Source organism: Epinephelus fuscoguttatus, linkage group LG11 (genome assembly GCF_011397635.1).
Source record: "Epinephelus fuscoguttatus linkage group LG11, E.fuscoguttatus.final_Chr_v1".
Taxonomy (NCBI): Eukaryota; Metazoa; Chordata; class Actinopteri; order Perciformes; family Serranidae; genus Epinephelus; species Epinephelus fuscoguttatus.
The window spans coordinates 17,120,323-17,142,324 of NC_064762.1; the positions used below are offsets into that span (position 1 = coordinate 17,120,323).

Consider the following 22,002-nt stretch of genomic DNA (forward strand, 5'->3'; position numbering starts at 1 on the left):
CTCCTACCCCTCACTCCTCTCTCCGTTGGAAAACACAGTTTATTATTTGGCACCGAGGCGCACAGGATCCGCTGCCCGCCGCCGGGGACAGACCCACAGAGACGCACCGGGAGCCTCGTGGCACAAACTCACCGTTAGAAAATGACCGTGGAGAGAATATTCGACGAGCTCGGACATTTCAAAAGGTATCAAACACTTACTGTCTGCACATGTTTCCTTTATTGTGTGAATGAATTTCGGGGTGTTTTTGTGGTATCATGAGCAGCCGGTTGGGGAGCTTTGGAACTTCTCAACTTATTTTTCTCCATGTTATGAATGCGTTTTTGAAAACAAACATTATAAACGCAAAGAGAGGTCATCATTTTTACATTTCAGTACATGTGCAGAATGAATAAGGATCATTTTAACGTGTTTTTCTGGCACATGCTCACCGATGAACTTGTGTGTAGATTTTTGAAAAATAACTTAAGTGTTGCAGTTGTTAAAAGAACTATATGTATTTTTAAAAACTGCATGATTAATCCCATTTTGTGACATTTGAAGTGTGCCAAAAAGATAAAAATGCAGTTAAAATGCCGAAATTTTGACCAAATTTTCCAGTTTCTCCCTTGTTGTAAAAAAAAAAAAAAGCTGGACTGGTTTAACTGCTTAATTATTTGGGTTTTCTCACAAAGCACATGTCAAGTATGTTTTTTTTTTTTAATGTTTCCTACAGGACGGCACACTGACATGCTACATATAGCTACATGCTGTTAAACAATAAAACAACACTATACACAAATACAAAATCAAACAAAACATAACAGATGTGCAGCATAAATACAATAAAGTTTAGTCATGAACCATTTTCCCTTGATAGGATCTTATAAAAATCCAGAGTCCATCATCTCCATGGTCATATTCACAAAGAGCCATAAAGTCTTTAACCAATTATCCATATTAAAACAATTTGATATGTGATTTCCAATTCATCTCAATGATATGTTTAACTTACATAAAAGCTACAGCCATAATGCAGTGTGTAAGCTCTCCTATCCTTGTGCCTAAGAGGCATGCTAATGGACGCCGAGGTATTTTCACATCCAGTGTAGAAGACAGGGTCATTATCACCTCGTCCCAGAAACATCTCACTGGGGGGCAATGCATCAAAAATGGTTCTTGTGTGGTTTGTCTTTTTGTAGCCATAACAAAATATATTTGTTTCCACCACCATTGTTGTTTTAATCACTTGTTTTGTGGCTAAAAAGAACAGTTTACATTTCAAGACAGAGTATTTATATTATACAGTACGAGAGGGAAAAGGAGATTTCTGTTAAATCCAGTGCAGGTGGTGATGTACATTTGTTCACTGCACACATGGGCAGAGCATTGAATTGTAAAGGTGGCAATTTTGCATTCATTCATACATTTTCTGAACTGCTTTTCTTGTTGGGGGTCATGGGGGGCTGGAGCCTATCCCAGCTGACATTAGGCGAGAGGCGGGTACACCCTAGACAGGTCACCAGACTATCGCAGGGTTGACACATAGAGACAGACAACCATTCACACTCACATTCACACCTACGGACAGTTTAGAGTCACTAATTAACCTGCATGTCTTTGGACTGTGGGAGGAAACTGGAGTACCTGGAGAAAACCCACACTGACACTGGGAGAACATGCAAACTCCGCACAGAAGGGCTCCCCCAGTTCTGATTCTAAATCACTCATCATCTCTTCAGCTCATGCAGCATATTTTAATGCATTTTCAATTCAATTCAGTAAGCTTTATTGGCATGGCATTTCTTATGTGTAGCCAGAGCACAATTGCAATTTAACAGTTAACTGTGTTGGTCGTCTCTCAGGCTGTGACATGCATTAACACTGACATGCATTCTCTGTCTCTCCAGATTTCAGGCATGCCTGTACTTCGCAGCAGTCTTCCAGGCAATAGCTTGTGGGATCCACTACCTGGCCTCGGTCTTCTTGGTGCAGACGCCAAACTTTGTGTGCAGTGCGCAAGGCAACATCACCGATGTCCTGTATGGTAACCTCACGGCATCTAGCTTGGAAGAAATCCTGCCAGTTTTCAAGCCGGGGACCGGGCCCCTGGTGGTGAGGACGGTTGAGGGAGATCAGTGGGAGCTCAGCCAGTGCCGCTGTGCCTTGCGCATGAACCCAGAATCCTTCACGTATAACTTTGATGGCAACAAGACAGTGAAAGCCTGCGATGGGAACTTTATTTATGACCTCACTGAAGTTCAGAGCATAGTGACGGACTGGGACTTGGTGTGTGAGAAGGAGTGGTTAGCCAAGCTGTGCCAGCCCACCTTCATGGTGGGGGTGCTAATCGGAGCGCTGGTGTTCGGGGACATTGCAGACAGGTAAGCAGGATGGAGGAGGAGGCAGATGGGTACTGTAGTGTAAATTATATCATGTAAGACATGTGACGTAGTTTCACCATTCGCCTGGAAGTTCTTTTCACGTGTGCACAGAAACAAGAGGTTAGATTGAGAGAGCGTGCCTTAATGATCCTTTACACATGTAGTTATAACTTCAGGAGACATCACTGCTCTTCTGCCTCAACATGATACTGTCCTCTCATGCCCAGTCACTGATATGTGAGCTGAGTGTGCACTTATGGTCGCCTGCTAAGCATGGAGGCATGAAGCATGTGGGGAGGGGATGGTTAGAGTGACAAAAGTAGATGGTTGTTGTGGACGATGGGATTGGAAGTATGACAGACAGGAAGGGAGAGGAGATGAATGTGACAGATGACCCGGTCAAACAGTCCAGCCAAAACTGAAGAGGTCAGCATTTAGGAGGAGGACTTTGGTCTCGAGTCGAGGGTACGCTAGCTTTGATATCTGCCCAACTATCTCATAAAGTGAGGAATAAGTGCTGATGGTGGTTAATATTTTGGATTAATTATTCATCATCACACCTCACTGATCTTGTGTTTTTATCCATGGTCTTATGGTTGAATGCCTCAATGGGCTGGGCTTTGTCCAAGTCTTGGTTCCCATGGCTCACACTGTGAGGTCAAGTTTAATTGAGCAAGCAGAGAGAAGAGGAGCTGGAGCATCTCTGCCATGTTCAAAACAAAGTGCCACCCCATGTTTATGTTATACTCTGAATCAGACCAATAAACGCTCCAGCTGGTGGGTGATGTAATGTGAGCTTGGCTATTTTTACACAGAAAACAATATGGTGGCCAGCTGGTAACAAACACTCTTGAATAACAGTTGAACAGTAAGCTAAAATATGTTTCTGAAAACCTTTTAGTAACAGTAACAGAATCTTAGGTCATATTTGAGCAACACTGTTTCGTTTTACCATTTGAGCTCAGTTTTCTCAGCCTATGTTTAAAACTACAGGAAACATTAAGGCTTCACAAATTCTCGTATAAAGCCAAACCGTGCACTAAAATATGTTTCCGAAGACAATGCCTACCTATTAGCAGACCGACCCTGCTGTGCAGGAACCAGTGAAGGGAAGCAGGAAAACTTTTCTGATATTCAACCAGCTCTGTGTCATCGCAGTGTGCACACGATGTTGAGTTTTTTTGGCTTCATGCACTACTGAGCAGCATACCTAGGAATGAATGTGGCCCCACCTCCAATGTTGTACCCAGGTCTTTTTATACATCCATGGCAACAGCCCTAGAAACAGTAAAAATGCACTGGGTGATGTGTCATTTGAGCTAAGAGATGAGCAGCCCAGAGGTCTGGGCTCTGGTAAAATGGAGGGAACTGTACCACTGATCATTTACACATACTACTCACACTGTTTTGTCACAAAGCTGGTTGAAAATTGGCAAAGTATCCTTTTAATGCATCTCTTACCTGAACATGTCGACTCAGTCACTTTATCTCTCTGTCTTTCTCTACCTGCATTGGTACCTCTGTCCTCCAGACTTGGCCGTGTGAGGATCCTGATGTTCACCAGTCTCTGCCAGTTTGGACTCGGAGTGGCTGTGGCATTTTCTGGAAACTACTACTTTTTTATGGTGCTCCGCTTCCTCCTCGCCATGGTGAGTTCAGTGTGTGTACTATACGCTGTATGTGTGCTTATCGTATGTGGTTGTGTATCCGTATGTGTTCTTGCATGGCATGGTTGGTGCAGGTGGGGAAATGACTGATCTATGTCAAACTTCTAGTACATTAACACTAACGTTAGAGGTCACATTAGAGGTCTCGTTAGAGGTCTCAGCAGCTGTGGCTGAGAAGGAAGAGCAGGTGGTCCATTAATGGGAAGATTAGCAGTTCGATTCCTGGCTCCTCCAGTCTGTCTAAGTATCCTTGGGCAAGATACCGAACCCCAAATTGCTCCTGATGACTTCTCCATTTTGCAAAAACATTTTCAAAACAGTAATGGCTGTCATTTTGAAAACCTGTCACAAACACTTGAACCCAAAGCCAGTATGAGACAAAGGAGGTGCCTTACTTTCCACTCCCTGTTTGCTATAAGACGTGCTTCAGTTGGATCACCATGTGTCCAATTTCTAGATGTTTTTCTACAAAACATTTTCTCAGCCAATTGCTATGAATACCATATCCTGTTAGTCATATTGCAGTCTATCCAACACGCAAACTAAAGCAAGATGTGTGTCCTAGCTGTGTATAATAAGAATTTAACTCACTGTGACAGTGTAACTTTAACTCTACAGTTCTGCCTCCTTATGTGCAGGGAGGGCACCATCTGTGTTTCTGCATGTGGGTTTCTGGCATATGCATTTACATTAACATCAGCTGAGTGGATGTTCTTGCACAAGCTGTTCGGTAAAATGTAAACATCTGATTTCGTCCTACAAATTCAACCAGGTCCCGTACTGCTAAAGGTCAGGTGGTGCAACAGTCAAAGAAATGTTCAAAGTAGGCAATGAGAAGGAATTCAGGGGATAAACAGCTTTAGAGCAAGAAAGTAAGAGTGTCTTTAATGTGTCTTTGTGTGCGCACATGGGTGTTTTTGTGTGCAGAGTAATATGTGCATAAACACCATGTTTACAAGGCAGAGGAAGAGAGTCATTACGGTTAAGGTTAGTCCGCACAGCAGTAAAGTTGTGCCGAAAGAGCCCCCACAGTTAGTCCACTGTTTCACTCCTCGCCGTCTTCTACCATCCCCCCCAGTCCGCCTCAGCTACAGCTGTTGTTTTTCACATAGGCTCTCTGATAGTGAAGGCACATGCTGCACAGCCACGCTAAACCCAGTCCAGACTCGGTCTTAAAAGCAAGGACTTAACACCTGATTACTGCCACATGTAATTCACTGAGTTTAAAAGAGATCTGGCGCAGAAAACAACATAAAAAGTCCCCTCTTCCCAAAAACAGGATAGACTTTATAGTCCCAGTGGGAAAGCTGCCTCGAACTTAGTGTCTGCAGTATAAAACAGTAAAAACAACAATACATCTATCAATTGCACATGTCCATCTGCACCATCATAAAAAATAAACACATATTACAATAAAACTGTGCCTTGACTAGACTTACTTGTTCAGTGCAAAGTGTTTTCAAAGAAGTGTTTTCACATTCCTTTACTAAAGTGGAAACGTCTCTGCTCTTCCCTGAAATGTCAAATTCAAACGTACTCCAGGCAAACTAGATTAAGTACGTCACCAGTTTGAAAGCCAATCACTGTCTAATACAGGCAACACCATTTGTCAGGGGCAGGGGCTTAAATATAGACAGTGCAGGCAATGCTGTTGCACTGGGGGGACAGAGAATGGGCCTTTGCGAGTGATTCAGTTTGCTACCTCAGAAATATGTTTGGCTTCAAAGAACACACATTGAAATATAAATGCTGTTTTCTGCTATATATGCCCTTGAGAAGGCAAACGCATCTCCGTCAATCTTTCTTTTTTTTCTTTCTTTTTACAAAAACTATATGAATTATAAATAAACTATTTAAAAAATCCATGGAATGAATAATTTCTTATTTTATTTGGTGTCTTTGTCATACACAGATTTGCAGGGATGATTGGTAATATGTATGTTGATGCTGTCCAACGTCAAGTCTGTATTTGATCATGTGACAGTACTATAAAATGCTGCATATGGTAGCTGTTTAGATGCAAAATCTGGCAGAACGGCCCGTCATAATAGTGTGTACTGGGGCTCATCATAACTACCGTATGCCACTGGTCAGGGGATACAACACCAGCAAAGAAACTTGAAACTTTTAGTGTAGAGCGGACTCTTCAGTAGCCTACATAGAGCCTAGTTAGCATTAGCATATTTAAAGTTTTGGCATCAAACATGGTACGGCGTGTAGTTTTGGGATGTAAACTGGATCCTGGAGCTTCCTTCCACTATCTACCAAAAACCACACAGTAGCGCATATTGTATGTTTCACAAGCACTAACGCTGTGTTAGCCTCTGTCAGTTAGCCTGCATGCTAACAAGCTAACAAGCAACAAACATGGTAGAGTGCGCAGTTTTTGGATGTAAACGAGATCAATGTGAATACACTGTCAAATCAGCCACTGCCAGTTACAAGCTAACAAGCTAACAAAACAATATATAAATAAAGGATGCAATTGCACTTCCCATTCTGATACGTTTGCTAGTCTCTGATTTTGGTGCACAACAGATTCCTCATCTGAGTCTGGGCCTGACTGAGGCCTAAACATATATGGCTGAATCCGACAATGCTTGCTCTAACACTAACACTGGCCATCTTTATGCGCATTAGTCTTTCACTGGTGAAACAACCCCTTGTCTCGCATTGCCAGAACTCCACACTTTGCTTCTGTGCTGTGGCAGCGGTGGAGAAAGCAGAAAGTGAAACCTCCAATTTTCAAGCAAGACTATATAACTTGATACTTGATTTCATAAATGATCACTTCAATACACTCAGTGGTTTTGCTGCTCTAGTCTTACTCAGTCTTGTATTGTATTTTTTTTTACCTAAGTGAGGAACACTTAAGTCAAAGAAAACTTCCTATTTGCAGTTTTATATTTGGTGTTATGGCTCTGTTCTGGGGCCTCTGCTGTTCCTCAAGCCCACGCAGAAAGCCTTTTCCACGCGCCTACACAGAAAGCCGTAAGGCAGAGAGAGCACACCTCCCTGCCCTTCCATGCGCCTACGTGGAAAGCCTAAGTCAGACACAGCATGAAAAGGAGGAGCTGGGGTGGAGGCAGGTTGCAAAGCAGCTTGTAGAGGAAGCAGCAACAGTAGGCAGGCCAGAGCAGTTTAAATAGGGCGCCCTGAATGAGATTCACCAATTGGTCACATAGAAAGGAATCATGTGATCTATCAGCTGACTCCCTTCCATCAATCAGCTGCTCCATCAGTTGATTGGGCTGTTTGAGATCAGCTGATGTAGCTGGGATGTGAGCCGAGCTTGACATCATGTCCTCTCTTCCTCTCATCTTTGCATTTGGCAGGTATCAAGTGGCTACCTCGTGGTGGTGTTTGTCTACGTCACAGAGTTCACTGGCATCAAGGTTCGCACATGGACCTCTATGCACGTGCATGCTGCCTTCGCTGTGGGCATCATGGTGGTGGCTCTGACCGGTTACCTGGTGCGGGTCTGGTGGATCTACCAGATCATCCTCTCCACGTGCACCTCACCCTTCCTGCTCCTCTGCTGGAAGTTCCCTGAAACGCCCTTTTACTTGGTGGCCAAGGGCCATTACAAGGAAGCTCAGTCCCTGCTGGACAAGATCGCCCGCTTCAACGGCCTTCAGTGCAAGTTGAAGGTGCAGGAGCTCCTGGAGCCAGAGGAGAAGGTGAACGGCAAACCTCTGCTGGAGGAGGCGGAGGAGCGTCCAGCGCAGTCCGAGAAGAAGCTGTCCATCCTGGATCTGTTTGGTAGCTGGAGGATGGCGGGCCGCACGTGCACAGTGTGGGCCATCTGGTTCATCGGCAGCCTGGGCTACTATGTCTTCTCTTTGGGCTCAGTCAACCTAGGAGGGAACCAGTATGTTAACCTCTTCCTGGCTGGTAAGTGATTGGCTGATGAGTGTGAAAGTGTGAGTGTGCATTAGGTCATATTTAGTGTTTGCAGGTGGATTGTTGACAGTGGTTGTGCTGCTTTACAACATGTGGGTTTTAAATGCAAAGTGGGTTCATGTCTGTGTGTCTTTACTCCGTTATATGAGTGTGTGTGCAGTATGGCTGTTTACCAAGTTCAACAGGGCACTAATTAAAGCTGTCTAGGGATCTCAGCTTCAACACTTTACTCTGTTTGCAGTGTTTGTGCTGTATGCTTACATTATAAACTATCATGTTCGTCTATATTAGTTAGGATAATATTACGTCAGTGTGAAGGCAGTGAAATCATTTCTGCTCTCCAGTTTAGCTTTGTTTACTGCTCTGTTTTTGGTAACGTAGAAGGTCAAATAAGCCTGTAAGCAATTAGAAGAACAGCTCTCCATCTGCGAGCTTAATAGTTTCCCTGTGTTTTTTTCATCTGATAAAGAAAATTAGATTTGCATCTGAATAAACATTTTTCTGTTAAACAAATCAAGAACTGTTGTATTGTTTAATACTATTTTGAAAGCACAGGGTTTTTCCCAGACAAATATTATTTCTCACAAATGCACATCTTAAACACTTCATTTGTTGCTGGGAATAACATTTGATCAATTCAGCAGATTACATGCGGTATTTGAATTCAATTTACTTGGTCTTTTTTCCTCTGTATACTTAACAGAAGACACTGATTAAATTTGCTTCCCCTTAATGTCCAATGGGAACATTTATAATCCCCACTTATTTGGAACACATCTGAGTGCCTGAGCTTCACCAGCACTGCAGATGCCAGTTATTTAGGTCCCAAGATAGAATGTCTCAGTGTCAGTGTGCCAGGGTCACAATAACCTCTGACCAACAGCTGCTGTGATGGGCTCTTTCCAGGTGCAGTGGAATTTCCCTCCTATCTAGTTGGCTGTTTTGCAATGGACCGGATTGGCAGGAAGAAGACTTGTGCCCCAGCTCTGCTTCTGGCCGGAGTCGCTTGCATGCTCATCATTGTGGTACCTGCTGTACGTACTGAGAGTGTGTGTGTGAGAGAGAGACAGTATGTCTGAGAGAAGTGTTTGAATTGTTAAATCTTACTTCACGATATTGCACACACGCATCAAGACTTTTTATTTTTTGAGGTTATTTAACTACTGGCTCCAACCATAGACTGTATATAGAAATGGACGATACGTCGCCAGATAGCACACATACATGCATACTTCCAGATAGCACACATACTTGATACATCGGGCCGATGAGTTTAGATCGTTATGACGTAGCAGGGAGAGTGTTTGCTCATTGCCAAGACATCGCTGAGACGTCGGCATTTAATCGAAAATGACCACCACGCGACGTTCAAACGATCAATAAAAGAAGCTGCGCTCAGTAGACGCTCCTTCATTAATATTCATATGCTTCGTTAACTACGACCTTTATTCATTTAGGTCGGACCTTTCAAGCTACAAATATTTCACCATTCAATGTGAGAAATTAATTCTAACAATGAAGAGACAAAAGTCAATTTGACAATCTTTATTTTCAAATTTCCACAAACAATATCTGATGGCCAGTCCGCTTCTCCTGGCAGCCTGCAAGAGACAGAAAAGACGATGAGCACGTAACTTCAAGAAACAAATCCCAACTTCACCACTGTATTTTTTTTTTTTAGCATTTCAGCTGTCTTTTAGCCAGATTGAAGGCTTTGGGTCTGTCACTCTGCTTCATTTAGTGTTGAAACTGTTAAATAATGGGATCCGGTGTTAACTCTGTTAACTGTTAACAGCAGCTCAACAATCAGTCCTTCATCTCGGAAAAACAGTGGTTTCAAAACTGCGCTATTACCTGTAGCCACCGGGTCAGTTTGCTTTGCAGAGGAGGAGACCTCGACTGATAAATTGCCCATAAAATCACATTAACAACATACCGAAGGCATCCTTAAACTTCACTATTTGACCTCCGCGCTCCTCTCCACTCTTCTCACCCACACTTGAGCACCCGTCCAGGGCCCCGGAGGTCAGGCCGGGGGGCCGTGGGACCACGGGTGGCAGCTCCGGGCACTTCCACTTTAAGGAGTGCTCACGATAACCAGATGAGCAGATAACCTCAACTACGGAAAATGAAATGAAAACACCACAGTTGTAGCCTGTTAGCTAACACGAACTAAACCGCTAAACTAGCTAACAGCTAATGAAAGATAACGTTAGCTGATGGGGACCTGTGCTATATACACCCAGTCGTGCCTCGCCACTCACCAGGAACCTCTTTTAACGGTCACAGAAGAAACAACATAGCTATTAAAAACAAAAGAGTATTAAATTTAAAGATATCCGCCCATGCGGCCGACGCTTGTCAGACGTTATAAATTCAGGGCCGATGTGTTGTCCTCAGGCCGATGTCAGCCAGATGTATGTGTGCTATCTGGGTCTCAACTTCCTCCCACTGTACGAAAATGAAGCCAAAATATCCTGGATTCAGCCATTGCCATCTATGCTGGTGATGTCATTTGGAGCCAGAATCCGAGCAGTAGTGATCTCTGCGGTTCCCACCCATACACCCATCCAACCAATTCCGAGCAACACCATTAATCACAAGCACGCCAATTGTCACACAGAGCTGTCAGCCATGTCGTCAAACCACCTTTTAATAGCATCAAATAAGTAGTTATAACCAAACTGACCAGATAAACAAACACTTGGAATTACATCAGCATGATAAGAAAAACCTAAAATGACAACTGCCATTTTTGGTAAACACGTTGACGTGTACTTTGATTTTTTAGTTTAACACTTGTCCCATCCGCTGACAGGTGGGGTTTGTGGTGGGGTTTGTGATCTGTACTGCAGTGTGCCACCAGGGGGCATTGGGGATGTTTTGACTTTACTTTGGGGGAGCTGTCATGTCATCTATCTTTTTGTACAATCTATGACTTGAACACAATTTATAGTCGCTTCACAAGAAAAAACAAACATAAATATGAGTTTAAAAATTCAAGTTTATAACCAGAATTCTGTTCCAAACTTTTCATCCGTATTTGACCCCAAATTATGAGGAATTGGCCAGGTGCTACTCAAATCATTCTGTCACATTAAATGCAGTAAATTAACCTTCAAGTAAGAATCGGTACCACAGGCAATCTGTAATATAGGGCTCTTTTAAAGGGACAGTTCACCCCAAAATCAAAAATACATATTTTTCCTCTTACCTGTAGTGCTGTTTATCAATCTATGTCGTTTTGGTGTGTGTTGCTGAGTGTTGGAGATATCAGCCGAAGAGATGTCTGCCTTCTCTCTAATGTAATAGAGCTAGATGGCACTCAGTTTGAGGTGCTCAAAGTGCCAAGAAATACATTTGAAAAACTCAACAGCAATGTCTCTTTCCAGAAATTATGACCCGGCTACTCAAGATAATCTACAGACCTTGTTGTGAGCAGTTTCATGTAGGAACTGTTTTCTTTCTACCAAACTAACTAACCATATCACTGCGCAGAAGGAAGCATGCATCTACTCATCTTACAGGTCAACTAACTAATTAACTTATAAGTAATAACTAACTAACAACTTTACCACAAGCAGCAATTATCATCATCCTGTCATGTTTACCTCGAGGTAAACAATAACAAATAGCAACAATACTAATCTAAACAGCAGTTCAGTACTGCTAGCACCACTGAGCTAGCTAACATTACACTTCATCCGAGGAGAATGTCATCAATATTTACATCTCCTTCTGTCACAAACAAGAGTCCTCCCGTCCATGAGTAGATACACGCTTCCTTTGGCACAGTGATTCAGTTGGCAGGTGTAGATCGGTAAGAAGAAAATAGTTCCTACATAAAACTGCTCACAACAAGGTCTGTGGAATATCTTGAGTAAGCGGGTCATGATTTGTGGAAAGAGACATTGCTGTTGAGTTTTTCAGATGTCTTTTTTGGCACCTTGAGCACCATAAGCCGAGTGCCATCTACTACTTTTATAGGCCAAAACAATCTAGATTAATAAAGAGCACTTAAAGTAAGAGGAATAATATCTTTTTGATTTTTGGGGTGAACTGTCCCTTTAAAGTATTGTCTCTTACATCATCGGCTCTTGAGTTTACTGTCCTAACATTACCGTTGTTCCTTTTGAACCTTGATATACGACCCATGCAGTCCCCTCTGTGTGTGTTTGGAGCTCTGCCCCAAATTAATACCGCTTATGGTCGGGTTGTGAAACAGCTGCCGCTAACATCCAAGTAAATATGACCTTTGACATTGAAAGCCATTCTGAACGCTTATTGGTCAACAAGAGACGAAGGGAGACAGGACTTAATGAAAATCCATGTGCAGGCTAACATGGCCTCTTACATACCAGAGTGTATGTAATCTTCTTTGGTAAATAACATGGACAAATATGGCTTACCTTAGCAAACATACCACAGTCTCTAAGTATGACGGAAGAGTTCTACATGGGATTGAAGTGTTATGAAACACTTACATTAAAAGTAGAACTCTTAGTGGCGGGACAGATGTACAGAGGACACTCACATTCTTTTGTTATCCAATCAAACCAGTGCACAAGCAGCCAGGTCCAGCTCGCCTGGCAGTCTGTTGTGATAAGGATAGATTATCTCCCCTTCCTTCCCTTTTAGTTGCTTCACTGTGCAGTGCAGTCAGTTTGTACACTTCCTCGACCACTGGTGTGAAGGTTCGGATAATGTCTGAACCTCATATCAGTGTGTGATGCTGCATATTCAGCATATACATGATTTAATTCATATTTACCAGCTGCAACAACATTGTGAAGGATGGTATTGTTTTCACCTCGTAAGTCTGGGTGTGTGTGTGTCATCATGGCAAAATGTGGTCCTTGTGACACCAGATGTAGCAGGAACTACCACAGAAGCAGCCTGGTGAGCCCATCCTGATGACGTGAGTTCAACATTCTGTTTGCTCTCTGTATTTGTCTGGACTCAATGCCGCTCCAAACACTTTCAATGGGTGGGAGTACACTACCCTGACAAACTCCTTCAGCCACTCAGGGTAACAAAACACTAGGAAACATCTTTGTCACCAAGTGAGCCAGCTGATAAATCAAGCTTTTGCCAAATCCATCTGGAAGAACGCTAAAATAGCCCCCCCCCCCCCCCCCCAAGTGTACTTTTGTTCTTGTTGAACTGTTATTGGCCTGATTTCTGCAATAACCTCACTTATTGCTGTGTTTACTCTACTAACATAAGAGTTGGTACTGCTTGTTTGGGAGCTGCCATTACTGTTCTGCAAGCCAACCCAAGTTGACATGTAAACTCTGCAGGCAAACATTTGCCTATCATTTGTCAACTACAAACATGACGTATCATCTGAAACATGTAAGCAGCTACATTACTGCTTTGCCGACAGCGTCATTAACAGGCGGCTCGCTCAGTGTGTGACGTGCACTTGTAGATATAATATAGGCCTATATTAATGAAGGTTCATTAGCACAGTTTTGTATTTCTCTGTAATGTAGCACAGTGTTAACAATGTTACTGATACTATTCTTTCTCACACCTTCAACTCATTGAAGATCATTGTGTTGCCCCGCCCAAAATATATCATTTAATAATTAAATTAATATCGTGAACATGAGGGCGACTAGTCGACTAATGGCCCTAAATGAAGACTATTGGTTGACTAGGAAAATTCTTAGTCGGGGGCAGCCCTACTGCTTATGTTGTCAGCTATAGTGTGGATCCCTGATTGGCCTCAATTGGAGTTTTCTGGAAAGTATTTGGGAGCGGCACTGAGTCCAGACTGATATGGACAGTGAAACAGAATGTTGAGTTCATGTCGTTAAGGCGGTCCTACTCGGCTATTACAGAAATAGTTTCGAGTGATTTGTCAGGTGTTTCTGTGTCTGTCTGATTTGGACGTATTTTGTCACCGCAATGGCATCGCACCATTGCATGATGCAGTTAGGAAACCTTACAGATGTTTAGTTTAGATCAAAATGGATAAGGTCATTGCTTCTCCACTTAATGCCCTTGGCCTACATTGTTATACTGTAAGTCACTCAATAGCCCACATAAAAAGCCCATCTGTGGTCTAAGTCCGGGTGAAGTAAGATCTAAGGTTAACATATAAACACATGTTAGAAAACACACAATGGGGCAACCTTTAGCATAAACCTCACCCCTAAACTTTATAAGAACAGGAGCCGTTGAGTTTGTTGTTGTTTGAAAAAATAAATAAAAAGTACCAGTCTGTTGCAGACTGACAAAGATTAGGTTGATGTTCGGACAGGTCAGTGTCCTCTGACCCCGACTTTGATTCTGGCTCTGGTGGCCCAAACACGTATGGCTGTACAAGTCCAATAAAGGTGCAAGATTTAGCATCCATTGTAGTGCAACAATTAAGGGGCCATACACATGCTGTGTCTTTAACCCCCTGGAAAACGCGAGGTCAGGCCCTGGTTGCTACGCTTGTGGCTTTTTTGTGCCAGCTTTCAAGTGTACGGGGGTAGGTTGCGTTTGAGGTTGCTAAACAACCTTAATAAGTGCTGAATCTTAGCCTATTTACCTGAAATCATGAGTGCAGAGATGATCTTCTTCCAGGCACTGTTTGTGTGTCGGCCAGTGTTGTAACAGAAACACGTGAGGCCGTCCTCGCGTGGCGTGCAGGGGTATACTTTACGGGCGTGGTGTTGGCCTGTTGTCAGTAGTACTGTTGTACAGCTCTGGCAGCTCTGCACCAAAATGATAGAGTTCTTGTCCATATTTACCACCGACTAATTTTTATGGAAAAAGTGAAAGATGTCTGTTGGCTGTGATTGGTTGGTTCTTGTCACATGACATGCAGTGCGCACTGCTGTGTTCCAAAAGTTGAACTCATGTTATCTCAGAGTCAGGACGCTGCTTTCACACCCTGAAAAATAGGCGCATGGGAACTGATGCGCACTGTGTGGTATTGCTCTGGCGTCACTCTAGCGTTTGAATGCGTCTACATTAAGAACAATGAATTTGAGGGTGCAAAAATGTGGCATGTGTACAGCACCTTAAAGAGGCTGCAACCTACCCGTGAGTGGGCGGGGCTTCAGCATATTCCACAGACACGCCCCCAGCCTGTCAGAGCAGAGAATACTACCTGTTTTCTCATGATTCTGAAACCTTATTTTATATACTTGGAGACTTTTTTAAATCATTCAAATTTGGCTTGGTGCTTAATAACACCTTTATCTGTGGTGTGACAAACTCATTACACATATTTATTTTTGCTTTACCCAGACTGTAGGAATCTGTCCAACATTCGAGTATTATGCTGATTCGCTTCCCAGCCCAGCTGACAGTTAAAAAAGAAGACTGATACCACTGTGGGGTGAACATGAAGCTACACCCCAGAGCCTGTCATCTTACCCTAGCTTAGCGTAAAGACTTGGAAACAAAGAGAAGCAGTTAATTTGGCTTCTTATGCTGTCAGTTTTCAGCTCTCAACTTCACACTGGTTGCACTCTTTGTATATGTCCTATAGGTCTTTCTATAGATCTTTGCACAATGGGCTCTTCTGTTTGAAGCCTGAGTTGCTGGTTGAGCAAGTTTCTTTGTAAGTTTCTGAAGATTCGTAATGCAGTGCAGTCAAAACCTCACTCTCTCAGAAAGTACCGTTAAAAATCTCTTTTCATTGTGGCTTAGTGCTCTTGCTTTTGAATGCTGTGCTTGTCTACATATACACAGCTACACTGTACTGAATTAGTGAGGGAGTTTCAGTAATCAACCTCCAAGCGTTTACACTTATTACAGGGGCTTTACTCACCATATCTGTATTACATCCAAATAGAAACACTGTACGTTTTACTAAGCACCACATACTGTCAGCACACAATTATAGCTTTTTAGCAGGTCTGGCATCACCCACCACCACCAACTTCTTGTAATAGAAATAAGACACCAGTGTTTAGGCTCAGATGGGCAGGAGGCTGCTCCATGTAAGCATATTGCTAGCTCTAATTACACACCATAGCACGACAGACTCATTGAAAGATAGAATAATAAACATGTTTATTCCAAAGCAAAAGATAGTTGGATTCAGCCCAGCAGTCAAATAATAGCTTATTTGAAGTGGATCACCTCACACAACCCCTCCCTCCTCTCTGAACGTCGGTGTTGTTGTCTGTATATGTTGCGTCATAGCAACAGACTGAGTTAGTTCTCCGGGTGTTTGTAAGAGAAGCACTGGGGCTTTTAAGGTCACAGCTCACTTTCCAAGAACATCTTATTTGCATGCACATGTGGTATACCATTACAAACCAGCACTGTGCAGCTGTAGGTGCCATTCAAAAAAATGTATATGGTGCATATATGGATGTCTAAAAGTTTTCTTCAGCTGAACTCACGTCAGCACGTTACTTAACAAATTCTGCCTTTGGCTGGTCCCCTATTGGATAATATCAAACCTGTTGCAAGAAATCTCGGAGTCCGGTTTGACAGTAATTTAAGTTTTGAGCATCAAGTCACAAAGGTTGTCTAATCGTGTTTTTATCATCTTAGAAATATTTTTGAAAAAATTACAATCAATTTTAACTTCTACACACCCTCACACCTGGATCCCTGCAACAGCCTCAGAGAGCCTTTCCTGATTTTACTTGAGTTTTAAGTTTGTTTAAACTGTCTTTTATGTCCTCGATTTCATACGCTGGAGTGTTTTCTAATTCTTTTAACAGGCCATGCAGGACTTCATTCTAAATAGTGTTTGCACACATTAAATATGTAGATACACATATGAATACATGCATGTACAATTACAAAACACTTCAACTCCCATTCCATTAAATATGTGCACAAATGAATTTAGTATCTGCCATGTCCATGGATATTTTCTTTATTTCACACACATGCTCACTCACAGTACACATGCATACATAAACTAAACAGTTTTGTTTCTGTGTTGCCACAAGTTATAATAATGAAGTAAATTCATTCACTTTATTAGATCACTTATGAGAAAATGTGATAAACAGAATTAAGTCAGGGTGACTCTCAGTTTGTGGAGTGCTGTGAGAGAATCTGTGCTCTTGTTTAAAGCTTGACTATTAGTGGAGTCAGTGAAGGTCAAGTGTTTTATTTTTGTGTATGATGGAATCAGCTGTAACATCACTCAGAGGGTAAAGGTTGTTAAAGTAAATTTTGCCCTTCAAAACAAAATGATGTGAAATATATGCAACTAAAGTGTCTGTTTACTCCACTGTGAAACATGGGAATAAACATGGGAAGTTTTTGTTTTGCTGTTCAAATGACTTCTTTCCCGTTTCCACAGGACATTGAAGCGCTGGCCATTGCTCTCTGTATGACAGGGAAGTTCGCCATCGCTATCGCCTTTGGCCTCATCTACCTGTACACCTGTGAGCTTTACCCAACCATCATCAGGTGAGAGCCAGCAGAAACAAACTTAACTTATTACACTACTTTTGCTTTACTTTTACCAAAATGACCTTAGAACAGGGGAGTCAGACTCATTTAGTTCAGGGGACACATATTTGATCTCAAGTGAGCCAGACATCTGAAACCATTGCATAATAACCTATAAATATTAACCCCTTCAAATTTTTCTTTCTTTCTGAAAACGTTTGTCCATTTACCAAACAAAGACGAAAGAAAAATTATGTGCAAATTCAACAATATGTCTCAGTTTTTCCACATTCAGATGGCCTACTACTCATTCCATGTGACTTTTTGTCATAATTTTCTACTAAAGTGGAAGCTACTGACGCAGCAGTATGTATACAGCATGTTTCAGGGATTCACGTGGCGTCGGATAACTCGTCCATCTCCTCAGAGAGCAGGTGAAGTGTAACGAGCTAGGGAGGGGGACCGGGGACGACAGGAACCCAGAAAAAAAAGTGCTGATGACACTGCAGGATGTAATCATTTATGGCGCCCTCCTCGGCTTAGCTTTACTGTTAGGTTGCTACCTAACAGGCTAGGTGAGCTAGCAGCAGATTTGGGCTTCTTTCTGCGTGGTGATACTGTAGGCAGGTGTAGTTCAGTAGAAAGAAAAATATGAAAATAAACAGCACTACAGTTAAAGCTACTCTTACCTTTCTTACATTTCACACAAATTTGAACATCCACAACTCCACCTCCGTCCGAAGGCCTACTCCCCCCCTCCTCCATTTCGTCCTCATTATGTCTGTGAATTAGGCGTTGGCAAGGTAATGTTAGATACACAGAAGAGGAGAGCGAGTGTAACGTTACAGCCAAACAGCCAAACGCAACCCTGGAGTTTTGAAACTTATCCAGGGTCAGTGATGACTGATGGGTTTTATAATATAACGTATACGCTAATGTTAGTACTGGTGACTGGCAACAAACAAGGAAGATAATAAACCATATGAGAATGATATAATTATGAGTTTTTATCTCTGGTGGAATTCACTTACATTTTAGTGTGCCATCGGCTTATTAATAGCATTTTAACCTAAACAAAGAGAAGTGTAAAATTTCCAGAAAGGTAAGTGTTGCTTTAAGAGAAAAAATATGCATCTTTGACTTTGGAGTGAAGTGTCCCTTTTAAGTTAGCTGTTCGGTGTCTTTCCATGTCAGAAACAGAATAGTCAAGAAGCAGCAACAAAATGATGTAATCCACAGCTCCAGATATGATCCACTTTTAAAGTAATGCTCCTTTCAGTAATTCTGATTCTTGTTATTCATATTGGTGGTGGCAGCCTCTGTGTCTGTACCCTGACGTCACCCAGTCTGTCTCCTGTAATTTTGCTGACTCTGTCTATGATCTCCCTCCAGGTCTCTGGCAGTGGGTAGTGGCAGTATGATGTGTCGTGTTGGCAGCGTGGTGGCCCCCTTCTGTGTGTATCTGGCTGATGTGTGGATCTACCTACCTCAGGTATACATGTCCTCTCTCGGCTAGTTCTCTCAGAACAACAGATCTGATTTCATGTTTTATTATGATGTTTATTCTGTCACCTTTGGACCCTGTTTCTATCAGTCTTAGTTCATCTACAGGGGCATCCTGGCAACAAAACAAACAATCAATTAACAAATCAATGTTCTCCTTTATCCATCATGACCTTTATGTAGCTCATCGTGGGGATCCTGGCATTCGTTATCGGAGTTCTGACAATGTTGTTGCCTGAGACCCTGGGCAAACCTCTAACATCCACTCTGGAAGAGGCCGAAGCTCTGGGACGCAAGCCCAGCAAGAAGAACTCAGCCCTGGGCAATAAAGATGCTGAGGACGGGTTGGAGATGAACCAACATGAAGTAAAGGCCTGAGCTGTACACCGCTGGAAAACCAGAGAGACTGACGCACAGAGAAGCTTTGGACGAATAAAAAATGAAGGAAAACGAGAGGAGGTGACGGCTGCCAGAAACTGAAATAGTAACATCATTGATTTAGTAGATTGTTGGAAAAAAAATGAAAAAAGAAAAAACATGAAGCTTTTCATCAGAACTTGTTGAGATGATGTGTTTTTTTCCACAAAGTGACCAACAATTTAAGGGTCCTGGGACATTACACAAACCCTCCTGCACGCACACAGATCACAGTCATGTAACAATCGGTCACACATACAGTGCAATCACAGCAGTCCATGAAGAAAATCATATGCTTTGTTTGTGTGTGTGTGTGTGTGTGTGTGTGTGCGTGTGTGCGTGTGCGTGTGTACAAGAACAAGGAATCATGAAGGATATTAAGAGATCATTTTTAAATGACAATTTGGGTCTTAGTTTTGTAGTTTTGCCAAAGATTTCTATCAGCCATGAGAACTTTGTACTCACCAAAGGAATTGCCGTGATCTGGTAGTGATGGGACATATAGCTATAGGGCAAGAAACTCCAGGAGTTTAGCCAAATTATCCAAACTGCTTTCAGCCTCGGTCACACAGAGAGTGTTTTAGCAGCTAGAGGCGGCTTTTTTGTAATTGTTATTAATGAGAATGAAGGTTTTTGCTCACTGTTTTTGCTTTGGGATGCACCCTAAAATATGCCTAGAAAAGGTGATCGTCGAGGTGAAGCTCCTGGACTAACTGTTGGTACTCCCCGTGATCCACCCACAGCTCTCTGTTTCCTTGTGCCCAACAAACTATTTGCTGACAGCCTCTCACCCTCAACCAGAGCTACAGCAAGTACCCTCTGCCTGAACGTTTTAGGAACTAGATACTAATTAGTGGTTCAGCTTTTGCAGTGATGCGGGCGCTGCGCCGGACCATCGTGATGAAGAACGAGCTGAGCCGGAAGGTGAAGCTTTTGATTTACTGGTCCATCTATGTCCCAACCCTCACCTATGGTCATGAGCTCTGGGTAGTGACTGAAAGAACGAGATCACGGATACAAGCAGTGGAAATGAGTCTCCTCTGCGGGGTGGCTGGGCTCAGCCTTAGAGATAGGGTAAGGAGCTCGGACATCCGGAGGGAGCTCGGAGTAGAGCGGCTGCTCCTTTACGTTGAAAGGGGTCAGTTGAGGTGGTTCGGGCATCTGATCAGGATGCCTCCTGGGCACCTCCCTTTGGAGGTGTTCCAGGCACATCACACTGGTTGGAGGCCCCGGGGCAGACCCAGAACATGCTGGAGGGATTACATATCTCATCTGGCCTGGGAACACCTTGGGGTCCCCCAGGAGGAGCTGGCGAGGGACGTCTGGGGTTCTTTGCTTGGCCTGCTGCCCCCACGAACCGGCCCCAGATAACTGGATGAAAATGGATGGATGGTAGATTGACTACACAAAGTTAGGGTAAGGAGGTGTTGGCGTGGTTGCGTGGTAACAATTCAAAGGCGCAAAAAGTTTTTTGTTTTTTTTTTTACTGGTGGCATTCAATTATTATAAAAAAAGGCAGTATGGTACGCCTCTGTGTGATTGGGGCTTTCGATCGGTCAAAGTTAAACCAGAAAATGTTATGGATGTTAATATCATACAGTTTGGGTAATGATTCTGCTGTTTAATTGTTATCTTTTTATCTCAGATTATGAATACAATGTTGTTAGGACAGATAGAAAAAAACCTGCAAAAATAAGACCCAAGTTGTACTAAACATATGCACTGTGATTTATTTACCTCTCTGAAACAGTAATCATGAATGAAGGACATGATGTGCCTCTCTTTCTGGAACATATAGTATTAAAGCTTCCAGATTCAATTTTATCTCATTTCCATGATACAAACAACAGAATTTTCTAATAAAGAAGAACCTTATTTTTCATTTTAAGGTCACCTTTTTATTATTTTCAACTCTGTTTTGTTTGTTTAGTGTTTTAAATCTCAGGGCATCCAGTTTTGGATATCACTGTGAAATAAGCATACCTTTTACTTTTACACTTAGTTTAATAGTATGCCCAATTGCCTAGCTTTAACTTTGTTAAATGGTGTGAGTGTGTGCCAGTGTGTGTGCTCGTGTGTGTTAGTAAGTACAACATTTGGTGTCCGAGTTTTCTACATGCTTATTCTGTATATGTAATCTAGATGCTGGACATACCAAAGGAAATGTATATAGAATAATACTACAATATGTTCAAGAGTCAAGATGTGATCTCCAGATGTTTGGACCAAAGACGAACGAACCACAGCAGTGTGGAGATGTATTGACCTGCTTTGCAATACTGTAGGATACAACTAGTGTGTTTTATGTTTCTTATGCAACCAGTATGGTGCATTCATCTGAAGGAAAACAACAAATCATGACAAAGAGCTGATATCCAAACAGTGATGGTGACGAAAGTGCTCAGGCTCAGTATTCAATCATGAGTTTTACAATCAACAGTATGATTTTTTTGTATGAGTAATGTCTTTGTTTTATTATGAACAAAAAAATAAAATGGCTAACACCGCAGTTGTTGGCCTCCTCTTTACCTCACCACACTTTTACATGATGTGTTGTTTCTATGTATTTGCTCTAACAACTGTAGTTACATAGTGACTAGTGACATAGTGAGAAAAACCTTATTTGATATATGCCTCTATGCAAGTTCAAAGGTCTTCTTCTTCTTTTTCATCTCCTTGTTCTTCTTCCCTCCCCTATGTCACTTTAATCTGGTGCTGGAAAAGTAGGGAATCTATTTTTGTCATACAAGGAATATGAAGCAGGTCTGGGAACAGCCCACCGG

At 42.4% G+C, this 22,002-nt stretch overlaps 1 protein-coding gene across 1 annotated transcript; it reads left to right on the top strand.

Moving 5' to 3' along the window:
* The first annotated feature begins 33 nt into the window (after positions 1-33).
* Positions 34-21,728, top strand: slc22a16 (solute carrier family 22 member 16). Its single transcript, XM_049589407.1, has 8 exons — positions 34-185; positions 1,890-2,363; positions 3,895-4,012; positions 7,366-7,924; positions 8,840-8,967; positions 17,208-17,317; positions 18,692-18,791; positions 18,986-21,728. The coding sequence occupies exons 1-8, from the start codon at positions 142-144 to the stop codon at positions 19,178-19,180; spliced, it is 1,728 nt and encodes a 575-aa protein (XP_049445364.1). The 5' UTR covers positions 34-141; the 3' UTR covers positions 19,181-21,728.
* The last annotated feature ends 274 nt before the right edge of the window (positions 21,729-22,002 follow it).